Source organism: Myxine glutinosa, chromosome 10, assembly GCF_964187855.1.
Source record: "Myxine glutinosa chromosome 10, kmMyxGlut1.1, whole genome shotgun sequence".
NCBI lineage: Eukaryota > Metazoa > Chordata > Myxini > Myxiniformes > Myxinidae > Myxine > Myxine glutinosa.
This window is the reverse complement of record NC_136270.1, coordinates 89,605,305-89,619,784: the sequence shown is the minus strand read 5'-3', so window position 1 is coordinate 89,619,784 and position 14,480 is coordinate 89,605,305. Positions and strand designations below refer to the sequence as shown.

Here is a 14,480-nt window from a genome sequence, read left to right as displayed (position 1 = left end):
ATTTCATATCTGAAGCAATGATGGATTCCATGACTTTGCTGATAATTGGGAGAAGGCTGATTGGTCTGTAGTTGCTGGGATCTGTTTTTGCACCTTTTTTGTGCAAAGCAGTGATGTTGGCTGATTTCCAAGCAGATGGCAGATGACCTTGAGCAAAAGAGAGGGTGAAGAGAACAGAAAGAGGGAGTGAAAGAGCGGAAGAACATGATTTTAGGATTAAATGTATTGAGCGTGATCTATGCAACAATTATATTAGAGAATATAAATTTATGTCATCGCTCACGTGGATATTGCCATATTGGATATTTAAAAAAAAATGTTGAAAAACAGAAGAGTTGGGTCGCAACAAGTTGAGTGCGCAAGGTAACTATTCGATGAATACCATATCGTTTACCAAGCAGCTAGCTAGCGCTTGCCAAGCCATCCGTTCCTTAACGGTTTTGAATGGAGTGCTTGCTCAAATGCTTAAACCACTTGGCGATCTCTCCACAAGAAACTTGGTAAATGAACACGCCCAATGTTCTTGAGACCCGAACATAGATCGACTGTAATCGATATACCCCAAAGAGGAATGACCCTTCCTGCCGCTCATGTAGTGAGCAGGTGTACTAGTCGAGTAAAACAGGCGACCGACAGGTTTCTGTGAAGTCGGTGATAGCATGATAAGAGAGGAGACAGCGTTACAATTCCGCTGTTTGGACGTGAGAATGCCCATCTGCGGAAGGATGAGAGTAAAGATGGGACAACTTTAGAGGGGAGGGGGGGTTTGAGGAGAGTGTTGGTGTGTGTATGTATGTGTATACCAATCCGCTTCTCACCCAAATCCACAACAAATGCAGTCTATACTCAGAACACACAACTTCCATGAGGTTTATACACTTTTTTTTTTTTAATCAGAATGATGTAGTTACAGGACGAGGTGAATTCAAACAGGAAACGCTTGGTCAGTTGAGCTGAAGTGTCTCACTTCTCCAGCTTTGCTGAAGAAAGTAACTCGGAGGCCACCAAATGACGCTTTGCATAAAATTAAACATAAATCACGCTGATTCAAACAACCACAGCCTCTCACTGTGCTATGTACAGTATTTACAAAACCACAAATGCACACAGAAAACATTATAAAATACAATCTCTTTGGACAGCTAAAATAGTTAACCTCAAACCACAAAGTATATGGATTAGAGGGATTGGGGAGGGTGTGAGAACTGGGACTGACAAACACAGTATCAGAACAACCCGGCGGCTCAGAAACTATAAACTGCGAAACCCAATGAGATCACTTTGGTCACACGTGAAATGCACAGTACCATGGCCAGCCTGGCATAGTGATTGGTAGAGGTTCCAATCCTCAAGTTGTACATAGTTTACATGCAGTTTGCAAGTTGCTGGTGTTTACAAAGTCCTTGGAAATACCACGAGACCAACCACCAATTATATTTCGGGATGATAACTTATCGGGCCTTCCTCTCATGATATTCACACCCACTCATCGTCGGAGCTTTCCTTCCGTTCACTTAATTTTCCACCGGTTTCGATTGAACCCGTGGTGCCTCCCGCAGACGACGGTGCCGTCGATTCTTCACCACCCGCCTCGTCACCCCCAGCGGTCCCATCAGCGGGTCCGGCCGGTTGGGGAGCACGGCCTTGAGGCCTGTACGCTTCAAGTAGAGCACGTATCCTCTCGGGGGTCGGCCCCCAGCGTGCGTATGCTGCATCATTTTGTAAAAACAGTATCGCCGTACCATGCAGTGCTCTTATGTGCAGCTCCTCGCTGTGAATGGTGGAAGGGGACAATAAGAAATGATTAGAGGCAGAAAAACGGTCCCAGAAAAAAAAAAGGTCTTGGCATGAAAACAATTATATTTTTAGAAAGTGTCGAGGCTCGTGGAGGAGCTAGACCAGAGAACGGATCAGGATGCAACAGAAAAAAAACGAACAGCAGAGATAAGGGGAGACAAGTCGGGAGAGAATGTTGGTTCTGGGACCCATTAATTAAAGTGAATGGAGAAATGCTTTACTGGGATTTTTTTTTTTCCTCTCACCTCCCCACCTTCCCCCATCGCCCCCTTCCCCCCATCCATCATCCATCATCGCTCCCTTCCCCCTCCCCTGCCCCCCCGGCACTTGATGTTGTTCCCCTATGCAATCTTAACATATTGACATATTATACTCATATAGCGAGACAAGTTCACTGGTAATTCCCTGTGTCGCAAGAGGCGACTAACAGGGTTGGCGGCAGGAAGGGCATCCGGCCATAAAACATTGCTTTAAAAAGTGGACCAATGTGCCCGAAAAAGGCCAACCCCTGCTCTGCGGGGAAAAATGGCCTCTAAAGGTGGTTCCATACTCATATAGCGAACCAATTTTTTTTTTTTGGAATAACTTAAAACACCCTTGACCATTGAGTATACCAAGTATGTTTGAAATTGTTCGTTTAAATATTGTTGTTGAGCAGAGAATTAAACCTGAGCTACAGAGGAGATTATAGTAAATCATTTTTTAAACCTATATTGTATACTATCAAGTATGTGTATATGTATATCCATAAGGGAGGGTATCAATTCCATCTAAAATAAACCTCATCATCAAAAGCACACAATTGCCTTCTTATTTATCTCCTCTGTATATAATTGATGTTTATGACTTTTTATTGTATTCATTTTTCTATACTTTTCTTTCTTAGATGTTATAAGATATATCTGAGATGATAATGTTCAAAATTTATTGTTTTCTTGATTACATTTTTCTTTACCCCCGTTAACTTTTTATCACTATTCAATATTATTATCAATTTATTTATAAGCATAAGCCTGTCTCAATTCCACAAATTCAGTTATCTTTCCACCCAATTCATCTTTAAACTTCCCAATAACCTTTTTATTCTTTGTCGAGAATAGTTTGTTATCCGATTTAGAATTATTTGTATCATAAGTATCACCATCCGGAAACATCATTATAAATATCTTCCGTATTAATTTTCAAAATAAAACTCTGTATCCATACAAAGTAGATTAACTCCATCCATATATTTCTTCTTTAAGTTGTTGTATCAGTAGTCATACATTAACAACTTTGACCAGTCAAGAATGGATGTTCGTATTGTTACATTTGTGGGGGTATAGATGAATCTCAAAGGAAAGGCAGGATTGTGAAAATTAACATGGACCGTGTGACGCGAATAAGAAGAACCTTGATGTAACTAAGTAGGGAATCTGTATAGAATAAGATCACACATGTGTCTCAATTTGAGGGGTGGAGCTATGCTTCGGGCTGAAGGATAATCCCCAGTGTGTAATTATTGCCTTTCTGCGATTTCCCCCTACATTTTATTTAATCAGAAAGGGCCGCCATTACAACAACAATTACAACAACGGCCATCGCACTGTCATGCCGACAGAGACCCCAACATTTGCCGGTCGGCAAGTAAACCCCGCCCAGCCGACATTCCCAAACGGCGGCTACACTCCGCCTTGATGGCTCGTAATGGAGAAACCATGCCCCGAGCTTCGTGACTGGTTAAGGTGCCATGCGATGATGTAATGGAACGTCAGGATTGGTCAGAGAGTGACGTCAGCGAGGGATAAAGGAGGATGCATCCCTCCCCCCCCATCCCCATCGCTCTTTCGTTCTGGGCTTCGTGGCGAGCGGTCGCAATTTTGGCTCTGTGGTTCTGGCGATCGGATCAGGCGGTCGCTCTCGTCTTTTGTCCCTGGCTTGGCTATTCCTGGCTCGTGTGCGATCGAGGAGAGGACGACGAAGAAGCGGACTCGCTCTCTCTCTTCTGCCGGCTTTGTGATCGAACGGGGGACGTTTAGCTGCCTCGGTGTGCGGGCGTGCTTGACAGGCGACATTGTTGGGGCGCTTCGACGCGCAGTCCTTTCAGTGACCGACCCCACCAGAGTGCTCGTCGAGACCAGAGCTGAGGGCCAAAGACAAAGGGTTTTTTTTCTTTTTATTTGTTTAATCACTCCCGAGTCTGTTTCGTGTGTCTGAGTGGAGACGTCTCAAATGAGGAATTATAGTTGTTTTTTACCCCAACATTAATTTTGCCATTTTATCGTCTCACAGTTATTTCATTAAATTCATTATTTGTTGCATTTTACTTTTGTGTCATGTCCGTTTACTTGATTGAAGGTTCGAGTAATAAAACCCCGTGGCGGCCGTCCGATCAGGTAAGACTTCGAACCTTCCAGCATGCGCGAAAAGATAATCCCGCCAAGTTCGGGTATACTCCTCGGAGTTAAAGCAACATTTGGCTATCTGTCCAAGGCTGGTGTTCATCGGCCATGGACTTGACAGTATATAAAGAGGTTTATCCATTTCAATACTCTCTTTATTCAAATGAATAGCACAAAGATTCTCTGAAAACACCCCTGCTCTTTGAAAACTTGGTTTATTAATTAATTTGGATGCTTGTTTTCAAGACGTAGCAAGTTTTGTGTTTTGTCTATTCCTAACATTTTCCATAGTCTTTCCAAATACAGCATTATTCATTAATTTATAAAAATCCTTCTCAAAATCTGTTTTTGCTTCTGTTCTCATTTTCATATTAAAATCAATATAGGTCTTCAACCAATGACTTTGTTTAAACTTCAAATCCTATGAATTTTCTTGAATCTCAACCCAGCAGATATAAATTGTCTTAAATTCCTTTGATGTAAAACATAATGCTCTTTATCATATACAGTCGTGGCCAAAAATATTGGCACACTTGCACCTTTTTCAAATAATGCCCCATTTCTTGCAGAAAATTTTTGAAATAAAAAATATTTTGGTATCCACATTTGTATTTCTTTGGTTTGCAGTGGAACAAAAGAAAAAAAGCTGAAAAAAATTACTAAATCTTAGCTTATTCCACACAGAAATCCAAAAATGGCCCAGACAATGTTATTGGCACCTTTTGGAAGTTGTGAGAAATAATAAGATTTCAAGCAGGTGATTCTCCTTTACTTTGGAATTGAACTCAACTGTGGTGAGTTGCAGGTGCCTGCAATATAAAAATCACATTCAACCAGTTTGAATAGAGAAAAGGAGGGTGGTTGTATTGTAGCTGGTTGCTTGAAGCCCACCCCGGCATTCCACCTGCCAGTCCTAGCGGGAATCGCCCCGGCTGGCCTCCGACGGGAGGCTGCTACCCTCGCCCTGGCAAGGAATGCCCAGAAACACGACTGGCACATCCTGCACAACACAACGATAGTGGCGCCTCCAAGCAGACTCAAGTCCCACCATCCCTACAACAAGGCGGCACAAGAGATGCTCAGTCCTATCCCTGAGGACCTGTCTAGAAGCGCATGGCTGGCGGCATCTTGGAAGCAGGTGTGGGAAACGGCCGGGGCCACCCGCATCCACCGCTACATCTGGAACCCAGGAGGTGGCGTCGTAGGAGAAGATCTACCACGCCTGCAATGGACCTTGCTGAACTGTCTACGTACGGGGGTCGGCCGTTTCAAATCATCGCTGAAGATGTGGGGCCTGGCAGACAGCGCCGCGTGCGAGTGCGGCGAGCCTGAGCAGACGGCCGAACACATAATTACCACCTGCCCCCTATACAGACCACCTTCAGAAGCCGGCCTCTTCGAAGTAGGACCAGAGACGAGGGCATGGCTGCACGACACTGAGCTGGCCATCTGATGATACACGAAAGAAGAAGAGAAAAGGAGTCATTCTGCTGTTCTGTGTCACTGTGTGTACCACAACGAGCATAGAGAAAAATAAAGAAAACTAGAGAATTGTCTGAGGTGGTCAGACACAAGATTGTAGCCAAGCATGGACAATTTCAAGGCTACAAGTCCATCTCCAGAGACCTTGATGTTCCTGTGTCCACCGTACGCAATGTTATCAGGAAGTTTAAGGCCCATGGCACTGCAGCCAAACTCCCTCGACTGTAAGAGAAAACTTTATCGAAGATTGCAGTGAAGGATTGTTCGAATGGTGGAGAAAGCACCTCGATCAATTGCCAAACTGAAGTGTTGTTCTCACCATACTTCTTCAACTTTATCCTTCTTCCTCTGATCCACTTTCACCTGACCCTCAAAAAAACATATTAACGAAGAATTTAATAAGTGGGCCTCTCCTCCCATACCAACACATTTGCTTATACACCTCCCTGTTCCTTCGCTCTCTGCTCTCCTGGCTGTCAATCTCCTATTCTTCTGTTCCTGCTTCTGAACCTGTGCTGGAATCCTTAATCCCCCTTAGGAACCCTTCATGCCCTCATTTAGGGAATTTCCCCGGATAGTTTTCACAGTTTAGTTTTAAAATGTTTAAACTTTCCACTGAAGTGTTGTATTCTGTTGCATATTATAACACACTTTTCTTCTTCTTCTAAAAAAGGTTGTTTTCGATTTACTCACCAAATCTTTTCATTTCAAATACAAATTCAATCAATGACAGTTCTTCCTTCCTACATTCCCGAAATTCACCTGAATTCCACACCTCCTCCAACGTTTTCAAACGGATCTCTGACTTGAAAATCACAAGAAACTCATTTTGCAATAAATGTTCGTTTTCCATGAATCGTCCAACACTTTCTAAAATCCAAACTCACCCATCCCCTCCAAAACTCCCCCTCACTCCTCCCCGCCTATACTCCTCCTCACCCCTCCCCTTCAAAACTCCCCCCTCCAACCTCCCCTCCAAACCCCTCCATTTCAAAACTTCCCCTTCCAATCTCCCCACCTTTTTTCTCCAATTCTCCCCTCTCACCCCTCCTCCTCCTCCTCCTCAAAGCATCCTCTCCCTTCCAACTCTGACCTCCATCTCCTCCAACTTTCTTCCTCGCTCTGCCCCTCCCCCCCCTCAAACAACACCTCACTGTGCCTCATCCAATCACCATCAAACCTTTTGTCCTCCTCATCCTTCCCTTTCTCCGAGCTCTTCTGAAATCTCTGACATAACATCAACAGCTCTCCCTACCTCCTTCTCCTCTTCCTCATCTTACCCTACCCCTCCCCTGTCCTGTATCCGATGCTCCCCCTTCCTCTTCCTTAACGGTATGGACCTCAAACATGGGGGGCCTTCGCTCAAACCTGATTGACCTTTCCATACAGGTTGCTTCTGACAAACCAGACTTAATCTGCTTAACAGAAACTTTCCTCCTTCAAGATGTCTCTGATTCCTTAATATCTCTCCCTGGTTACTCCCTCCTCCGGGACGATAGACCTGAGCCTCGTCCTGGAGGCGGGGTTTGCTATCTTTATAAAAAACTCTCTTCCTCACTCTCCCTGCACTGCCCTCTCTCCACCTCACTTTTGCTCCAGGACTACCTCTGGCTATGGCTTCCCCTTCGCTCCCACCTTTTGTTCATATGTGTGTTGTACCGTCCACCAAACAGTGATGACTCCATCTCCATCTCGCTGTCTGATAACATGGACCAACTTCTATCCACTCATCCCAACTGGCATGGTCTTCAAGCAGCCATCAATCATCTGGACTAGTCTCCCATCTCTAATACCTCTGACATCAACTCATCCTGGGAATTCTTCCAAAGTAAACCGTTTTATCCCATCTCGTCTTCAATTGTCATACCCTTCCTCTCGTCCATGGTACACGGAATCTTGTAGTGAGGCAGTTGCCCTGAAAGAACTTGCCTTCGCCTCCTGGAAGGCAAATCCAACGGAAGGCAATCTTATTTCCTTTCACAAAGCTCGGAACAAGTGTGTGTCTACCCTCAGGAGAGCCAGGAAACAATATCTCTCGACTCTCAAGACCAAACTCTCAAATTTGTCTCCCTCTTCCAAATCCTGGTGGCATCTTGTCCAATCTGTTTCTGGTGTTTGTTCCCCCTCAATTCCCTCCGTTACCTCAAACGGCTACACAGCTGACTCCGCACGTGAAAAAGCTAAATGCCTCAAAATCTTGTGTCCCAAACCAATCTCTCTCTGTACCCACCGTGCCCAGTCGTACCCAGCTGCTCCTGGACTCTGTGTCCTTCTCTCCTGACAAGGTGGAGAAGTTTCTATCAATCCTCGACTCCAATTCTGCAACTGGACCAGACGACATCAGCCCACGGGTCCTAAAATCCTGCTCTGCCGCTCTTTCACACCCTCTCTCAGTTCTCTTCGCCCTCTCTTTTGCTCAAGGTCATCTGCCATCAGCCTGGAAATCAGCCAACATTAACGCTTTACACAAAAAGGTGCAAAAACAGATCCTTTCAACGACAGACCAATCAACCTGCTCCCAATTATCAGCAAAGTCATGGAATCTATCATTGCTACGGATATGAAATCCTTCCTCTTCTCCAATGGCTTGATCTCTGATCATCAATTTGGTTTCAGACCAGGTCACTCTACTCTGGACATGCTGCTTCTGCTGTCTCAACAATGGATGGAGGTCCTCAATGCCAAACAGGAAATTAGAGCTGTCTCCCTTGACATAGCACGTACCTTCGATACGGTCTGGCACCCCGCTCTGCTCACCAAACTCTCCTCCTTTGGTATCCATGGAAATCTCTACGCAAGGCTTGCGGACGTCCTCTCAGGTTGTAGTCAACGTGTGGCCCTGAATAGGGTTCTCTCATCTCCTCTTCCTGTTCAGGCTGGAGTTCCCCAAGGCAGTGTTCTGGGCCCTGTGCTTTTTCTGGTCTTCATCAATGATCTCTCCGACTCTCTTGAAAATCCTCTCTATCTCTTTGCTGATCACTCCACTCTGCCGCTCCATTCCTCATCCCTCAGATCGGCAGTCTGCAGCCTCCTCACTCTCTGCAGACCTGGACAAAATCACTGACTGGGCAAACAAGTGGAACATGTCTTTCAATCCTGACAAATCTCACACTCTTACGATGTCTCTCCGAAAAGACCGACTGGACAACCCTCCCATCCACTTTCTGAATAATCCTCTCCAAGAAGTTCTGGCACTCAAGCTTTTGGGTCTCACTATCTGCCATGATCTTTCCTGGGAAAACCACATTTCAAATCTGGCCTCCAAAGACAGTCGCTGACTGGGCATCCTCCGTCGTGTGAAGTCCTTCCTTGGCACACCTGAGCTCCTCACTACATACAAGGCTTTCATCCACAGCTCAATGGAATACTGCTCTCCCCTCTGGGCTGGTGCTCCTGCCTCACACTTAGCTCGGCTTCACGCTGTTGAAACCAAAACATTCAGAATCATTGGAATCTCACGCGATGAAGCTAACTCTGAGGGCCTTTCACTCACTCACCGCAGGGAGGTTGGTGGTCTTTCTGTCTTCTACAGACTCCTCTCTGGCCTAGCCTCCCTAGCCCTGTTTGTGCTCTGTCCCCCAAATACTCCTACAGGTCGCACAAGATCTGCCAGCAACCCTCTTCTGGTGAAACTGCCAAAATCAAGACTCTCTGCTCTGCTCACCTTCACTCTTTCATTCCTCTTTTCTCCCGCCTCTAGAACAAACTCCCTCAATCTCTTCAATCCCACTCCTCCCTCCAGGTCTTTAAAACTGCTGTTCACCACCATGTCTTATCTTCCGCCATTCCAAAACCTTGATCTTTTCTGCCCCCGTTAATTCACCACAGATCCACTTTTCTGAAATACCGACTTCATTCCTGGACGTCTGAGCTGTGTCCATGTGGTTTTCCCTCTCCCACCCGCCACCCCCTTCCCATGCCTCCTCCCACCAAGTCCTCTACCTCCCACAGATCTCCCAATGTCCCTGCTCTCAAATGTTGTACTTGTGTGCTTCCCCCTCTCTCCCCAGCTTGTCTCCCACTCCCTTTATTATGTCTTGTGTCTGTTTTTTTCCCCGTTTTTTTCTGTGTACAAGATCGAGGCTCGTGTAAGACCTAACATCAAACCCCCAAAAAAATGTTATTTCATTATTCATGAATGTCATTAATTAATGTTTTGTCATTAATGTTAGCTCTTACATGAGCCTCAATCTTGTACACAAAAAAAAGAAAAAAGATTCAAGCTGACCTTCAGACACAAGGTACGACAGTTTCAACTCGCACCATCTGTCGCCAACTCAATGAAAGAGGGTTATATGGTAGGAGACGCAGGAGGACCGCACTGCTGAGAGAGACATAAGAAAGCCCGACTGGAGTTTGCCAAAACACACCTGAACAAGCCAAAATCCTTCTGGGAGAATGTCCTGTGGACAGATGAGACCAAATTAGAGCTTTTTGGTAAAGCACATCATCTCTATGTTTACAGAAAATAAAATGAACTCTTCAAAGAAAAGAACACATTCCCTCCAGTCAAACATGGAGGGGGTTGAGTGATGCTTTGGGGTTGCTGTGCTGCCTCTGGCACTGGGTGCCTTGAATGTGTGCATGGCATCATGAAATCAGGAGATTACCAAGGCATTGTGGATTGTGGAGCATAATGTTCAACCCGGTGTCAGAAAACTGGGTCTCCATTGAAGGTCATGGGTCTTGCAACAGGACAATGACCCCAAACACACTTCAAAAAGCACCCAGGAATGGTTCAAGACAAAACGCTGGACTGTTCTGAAGAGGCCAGCAATGAGTCCAGATCTAAATCCCATTGAACACCTGTGGGGATCTGACAACAGCAGCTGGGAGAAGGCACCCTTCAAATCTGGGAGAACTGTAGCAGTTTGCACAAGAAGAGTGGGACAAACTGTCAGTAGAGAGATGTAGGAAGCTCATTCATGACTGTAGGAAGCACTTGACTGCAGTTATTTTGTCCAAAAGCTGTGCTATAAAATATTAAGTCTCGGGTGTCAATACTTTTGTCAATGCCATTTCTTTTTATTTTCTGATTTAAAAGGATCTATTAAGTTCTGAATCAAAAACAAAGGTTCTGTAATATTAACAGTGAAATCAAGAATTGTGGAGACCAAATACTTTTGTCAATTTCAACTGATTTTTTAGAGAAAATTGTGAGTTATTTGAAAAAAGTGCAAGGGTGCCAATATTTTTGGCCACGTCTGTATAACTGTCATCACCTTAAAAGACACATCCGTGGATGTTTTGCTTTAAGTGCGGAATGAAGTAAATAGTTAGGATGAGGTCTAAGCACATTCTGCAAATTAATGAACCAATCTCCAGCCTCGAGTGTTATAAACACGTGGAAGCCACTTTGAAGTGATCTGGGCAAACCCTTCTAACACATGAGGACCACAAAGTGGGGGAAATACTCCTCAAAGCATGGTTTTTGCACACTCACTTGCATATGTATCAACAACAGCATTGGAATAGCACAAGGGAGGGCTGGCTGGATAGCCTAAACTCGAGGTATTTGTACTCTCTTCTCAGTTATCTAGCCTGGGTTTGAATCTTGGCCTAGCTATAAAACTGTCATCTTGGTGTTCCGCAGGCAAGACGTGTGTGCTACACAGTGTGCGCGCTCTCCCTTGGATGGTCGTTAAGTTTGGGGTCCTGTCTGCTGGCATTAGTTGGTGGATGTTAAAGATCCAACCGTCTGATAAAAGGGGAAAAATGGTCGTAAAACGTTTGTTGTTGTTGCTCGTTTCCTTTGGGCAGAGTAGGCAAGCTATCACCGGCACCTTGAACAAATTACAAATTCCTACTCTAACCTATTGGAAGCAATGCATGAGCAGCACAGTCACGCCCTCCTATAGTTTGTTGTTATATCCACTGTCAACTTGCACCTCTGTGAGCCTACCCAGATTCTGTACACAAAGCAAACAAAGTTTGATCTCACAAATGTTACATCTACAAAGGGCATTCAAAAAGTTCTACAAATGAAGTCATCAATCGTCAAAGACAAGTCAACTTTTATATTTTTGACACACCAACAGTGGAATTGAGGGTTTGGACAAATAAGGGATGTGGAGAAGAATGTGGACTCGGGAAGGTAGGTGTAACAAGATGGATACAGCAGTGTTGGCTTCTCTCAGGAAGGAAAAACAGGAAAGTTAGAAAGAGGTCAGCTTGGGAAGAGTTAGTAATGGTCGAAAAGATCATGGTTTTGGATGGAAAATGATCTGAGATGGTGGTGAACAGATGTCTTGAAACCCTGGAGGGAAGAATGAGATTGAAGAGATTGCGGAGGTTGGTTCCACAGGTGAGGACAAAGAGGAACGAATGAGTGGAAGTGAGCAGTGATCCTGGATTTTGGGGGTTTCATCAGAAAGGCGGTTGCTGGTGGACCATGTGCACCCTGCAGAAACCTGGGGGGAACAAAGCACTGAGAAGGCAGAGGGTGCAAGACCAGAAAGGAGGCAGTAAAAGGCAGAGAGACCACCAACCTGTCTATGGCAGGAAAGTGATAGGCCCATCGACACAGCTTCATTGTGGGAACGATACAAAAAGCCCTAGTGTCCACGGTGTCAAGCTGAGCAAGATGCGAGGCAGGGGCGCGAGTCCAAAGGGGGGAATAGATTTAATATAGATAGCAGCCCGAGACAAAACAATGTCAGCATGCATTCTAACCTGCGGCACACGTGTTGCGCACCATGTCGATACTCGTGTTCAAAAGGCAGCACCAGAAGTTGCCTGCGTTTAAAACAGCTCTCCTCCATGCGCAGCAAAGCTGGCGTCGCTGGGTCACGCCATTCTGGGACAAATACCACAAAAGACAGTGGTTCTGTAGATGCGGCCAATAGATTCTGCAAAAAACCCCCCAAAAAACAAAAAAACACAGGTTACATCCACTCAGCATCCCTCTCTCATACAAATGTTCTTCAAAATAAAACGGTGCACCTTCTCCTCCGACTCATTTTCCTGCAGTGGCAGATTTTCCACATTCTGCAGCAATATCGAGAATAAATAAAACTACAAGTAGTCTTCATGACACGAATGGTTCACTTTTTATCTGCAAGTTTGCATGGGCTTCAACAAAAGAGGGCAACTATGGCCTCCAATGAACATGATCCTCGTTTTGCTCCAGAAACATCATCGTTTTGTAAATCCTTACCTTCACCACTGAAGGTAGACGGAGGTTATGTTGTCACCCCGGTCTGGGAGCAGGATATCTCAAAAAGTTGTGGATTGATTCAGACTAAACTTGTTGCACAGGTTGGGTGTGTGACATGGACGAATCAATTCGATTTTAATGAAGACCCAAATCCGGAGACGGATACGATAATTTTAAGTGATTCTTCCACCATTGAGAGATTGGGCCAAAAACGATATACAGCATTGAATCTCAAAAAGTTGTCGACGAGTTATTACAAAACCTGGTGGATAATATGAGTAGGTGACGATAACAAGCCAATTACATTTTGGTTAAGGTCCGGATGCAGATCGAGCCCATCAGAGGGATGCAAAATTGTTGAGCCTGGTGGAGCTATGCGCTCTACTGAATGTCATTCAGGTTCCTGTGGTGGCGCAGATAATGAGATGTTACTCAGTGTCACCTGGAACAATGAGATGTTAAGCAGTGTCACCTGGAACAATGAGATGTTAAGCAGTGTCACCTGGAACAATGAGATGTTACACAGTGTCAACTGGAACAATGAGATGTTACACAGTGTCACCTGGAACAATGAGATGTTACACAGTGTCACCTGGAACAATGAGATGTTACACAGTGTCACCTGGAACATTGACATGTTAAGCAGTATCACCTGGAACAATGAGATGTTACACAGTGTCACCTGGAACAATGAGATGTTACACTGTGTCACCTGGAACAAGGACATGTTACACAGTGTCACCTGGAACAATGAAATGTTACACAGTGTCACCTGGAACAATGAGATGTTACACAGTGTCACCTGGAACATTGACATGTTAAGCAGTGTCACCTGGAACAATGAGATGTTACACAGTGTCAAGTGGAACAATGAGATGTTACACAGTGTCACCTGGAACAATGAGATGTTACACAGTGTCACCTGGAACAATGAGATGTTACACAGTGTCACCTGGAACAATGAGATGTTACACAGTGTCACCTGGAATATTGACATGTTAAGCAGTGTCACCTGGAACAATGAGATGTTACAGTGTCACCTGGAACAATGAGATGTTACACAGTGTCACCTGGAACATTGACATGTTAAGCAGTGTCACCTGGAACAATGAGATGTTACACAGTGTCACCTGGAACAATGAGATGTTACACACTACACAGTGTCACCTGGAACAATGAGATTTTAGGCAGTGTCACCTGGAACAATGAAATTTTAGGCAGTGTCACCTGGAACAATGAGATTTTAGGCAGTGTCACATACAGACTTGGCATTTAATATGGAATTTTTTTTTTTTCTTGACTTGGGTTTACTTTCTGAACTCGGTATATCAATCTGGTGAGTTTCTTTTACGCTTCGGTGATTTCTTTGTTAAACGAACCATGTCCCTGATTGTCTGTCGCAGCAAGAAGTCAATAACAGGATTACATCACAGGTGGCGTGACAAAATGTACGGACAGGTACATTTGACGACTGGCTTCACAATCGGGTATATAAGGGTTGTTGCGTTCTGTATTAGTGGAAAACAACTGCTGCACGTCTACAAAAGTTATTGCCGCTTCCCCTGGAGATGGCCCGTCAACTCGACAATGCTGTTTGTCATTTAGTGGTGGCTTTACGAAATTCCAGCATGAAACAGCGTGCTATTGCTCGGCAGTATGGCATC

General features: G+C 44.8%; 1 protein-coding gene across 22 annotated transcripts in view; it reads right to left on the bottom strand.

The window, feature by feature from the left end:
- Positions 1-865: 865 nt before the first annotated feature.
- PCIF1 (phosphorylated CTD interacting factor 1) overlaps positions 866-14,480 on the bottom strand; it is a 131,056-nt gene continuing 117,441 nt past the window's right edge. For 18 of the 22 annotated variants that reach the window (XR_013624776.1, XR_013624777.1, XR_013624772.1 and 15 more), the window contains 2 exons: positions 12,333-12,508; positions 866-1,771 (listed from right to left, as the gene is read on the bottom strand). Coding sequence is in view for 16 of the 22 variants with exons in the window: in XM_078785861.1 (XP_078641987.1) it covers positions 1,477-1,771; positions 12,333-12,508 (471 nt within the window). In the remaining 6 variants the exon portion in view is untranslated. The remainder of the gene's footprint in view (positions 1,772-12,332; positions 12,509-14,480) is intronic. The other 4 variants (XM_078785863.1, XM_078785865.1, XM_078785866.1 and 1 more) reach the window with 2 other exon arrangements.